The 1,510-nt window shown below is 33.3% G+C and overlaps 1 protein-coding gene across 1 annotated transcript in view; it reads left to right on the top strand.

The window, feature by feature from the left end:
- LOC106686652 (ankyrin repeat and protein kinase domain-containing protein 1) overlaps positions 1-1,233 on the top strand; it is a 16,427-nt gene extending 15,194 nt beyond the window's left edge. Inside the window, exon 4 of the mRNA XM_067050432.1 lies at positions 478-1,233. Coding sequence (XP_066906533.1) covers positions 478-1,030 — 553 coding nt within the window. The 3' untranslated portion in view covers positions 1,031-1,233. The remainder of the gene's footprint in view (positions 1-477) is intronic.
- The last annotated feature ends 277 nt before the right edge of the window (positions 1,234-1,510 follow it).

The following is a 1,510-nucleotide window of genomic DNA, read 5'->3' as shown; positions in this document are numbered from 1 at the left end:
AACCTCAATCCGAAGACTGAAGCCCAGACTGCTGCAGGACATTCTGTTATAAATTCTATATTTATTAATTCATTATTCACACTATTTTACTTATTATTGTTTTGTTTTTCAAATTAACTTGTTTCTATTTTTTGTTATGCATTTTAATTTTCTCTTTAATTAAGAAGCATTATTCTTATCTATTTATTTTATCTTTTTTTTTCTTTTAAATATAACATAGTATATAGTTAGGGGTGTCTTTTGTACGAGACTATACTCCCCTTAATCTAGTGTTAAAAAATGATATAATGTAACGGTTATATTAACCATGTAAGACATTTTATTTTTAATTAGTGGTGAAACCATTTGTTAGTTACGTATATTTTTGACATATTCAATCCAAACTCAAAATTAGTTTTGGTTTACTATGTTATGAACAACTTTCTTTCCTTTTTTGTGATTAATTTAGTAATTAAAACATCTAAAATTGTTTATTAGGAGGCCTGAAATGAGAAGACTCACCGAAAAAGAGAGGAGACTGCACGAAGCTGCAAAATACGGAGATTACAAAAGAATTTTGGATTTATGCGCTGAAGGCGTCGATCCGAACGTAGCGGACATCGATAACAATGGCTACACTCCTCTTCATTCTGCTGCACTGGCTAAGTGGACATATTCTTTACTCGCCCTCGCAAGATGTTCGGCCAACCTAAATGTAAAAGACCTTGACGGAAATACACCATTGCACATTACTGCCATCAAAGATCACTTTTGGACTGCTGATATGCTGCTCTTGTTGGGCGCTGATCCGAATATAAAGAACAACAAAGGTAAATTACCTCAAGATTTGGTAGCATCAAACAAGAACGGAGATCTAGAGGACACGTTCAATCCTAAATATATAGAATGGATCAGTGATGTCAGACCGTTATCGGACAGCGAACAGGAGTTACTAAAAAATGTGAACGATGGGCATTACGCGAATATAATGGATTCTTGCAAAGATGGAGTCGATATCCACGTCAAGGATGTGAACCCTACCAGATGCTGAAGGAGTCTTCGCCTAAAGAAGTGGACAGGTTACAATGGTACATGAACAGTATGCTAGTCTGAGGACCGTTGTCTTTTCTTAATCCAATATTTTTGATGCTTTAAGAAATTTCAGTATTCCATATATGTTTTTTATAACGCAGTGTATGTTTTTCAACTAAATGAAAAATATTAGATAAATATATTGCTTAATTGAAATGAATATTTCAAGACTAGTAGTGTTTTTTAAATTACAATTGAGGCCTTCAGATATACTTTGCGGTATTTTTTATTTTTTTTAAATTATTTATTTATTGTAATTTACAACTGTACAAAATAATACAACAGGCAAATATGTTGTATGTTTCATATACACTTGAAAATCTTGGGAAGGAACCACCCATTGGTTGTACTTCAAACATTAATTTAAACTAGAAGGTCCCGTGGCCATCTTCTGTTCAGACGCCTCGGAGGATTATCAGGGATTGTTAAGGATGAAAGA

Source organism: Halyomorpha halys, unplaced genomic scaffold (genome assembly GCF_000696795.3).
Source record: "Halyomorpha halys isolate HHAL.00 unplaced genomic scaffold, Hhal_1.1 Scaffold857.1, whole genome shotgun sequence".
Classification (NCBI taxonomy): Eukaryota; Metazoa; Arthropoda; class Insecta; order Hemiptera; family Pentatomidae; genus Halyomorpha; species Halyomorpha halys.
The sequence above is the reverse complement of the archived record's forward strand: the minus strand, read 5'-3'. Positions and strand labels throughout refer to the sequence as shown.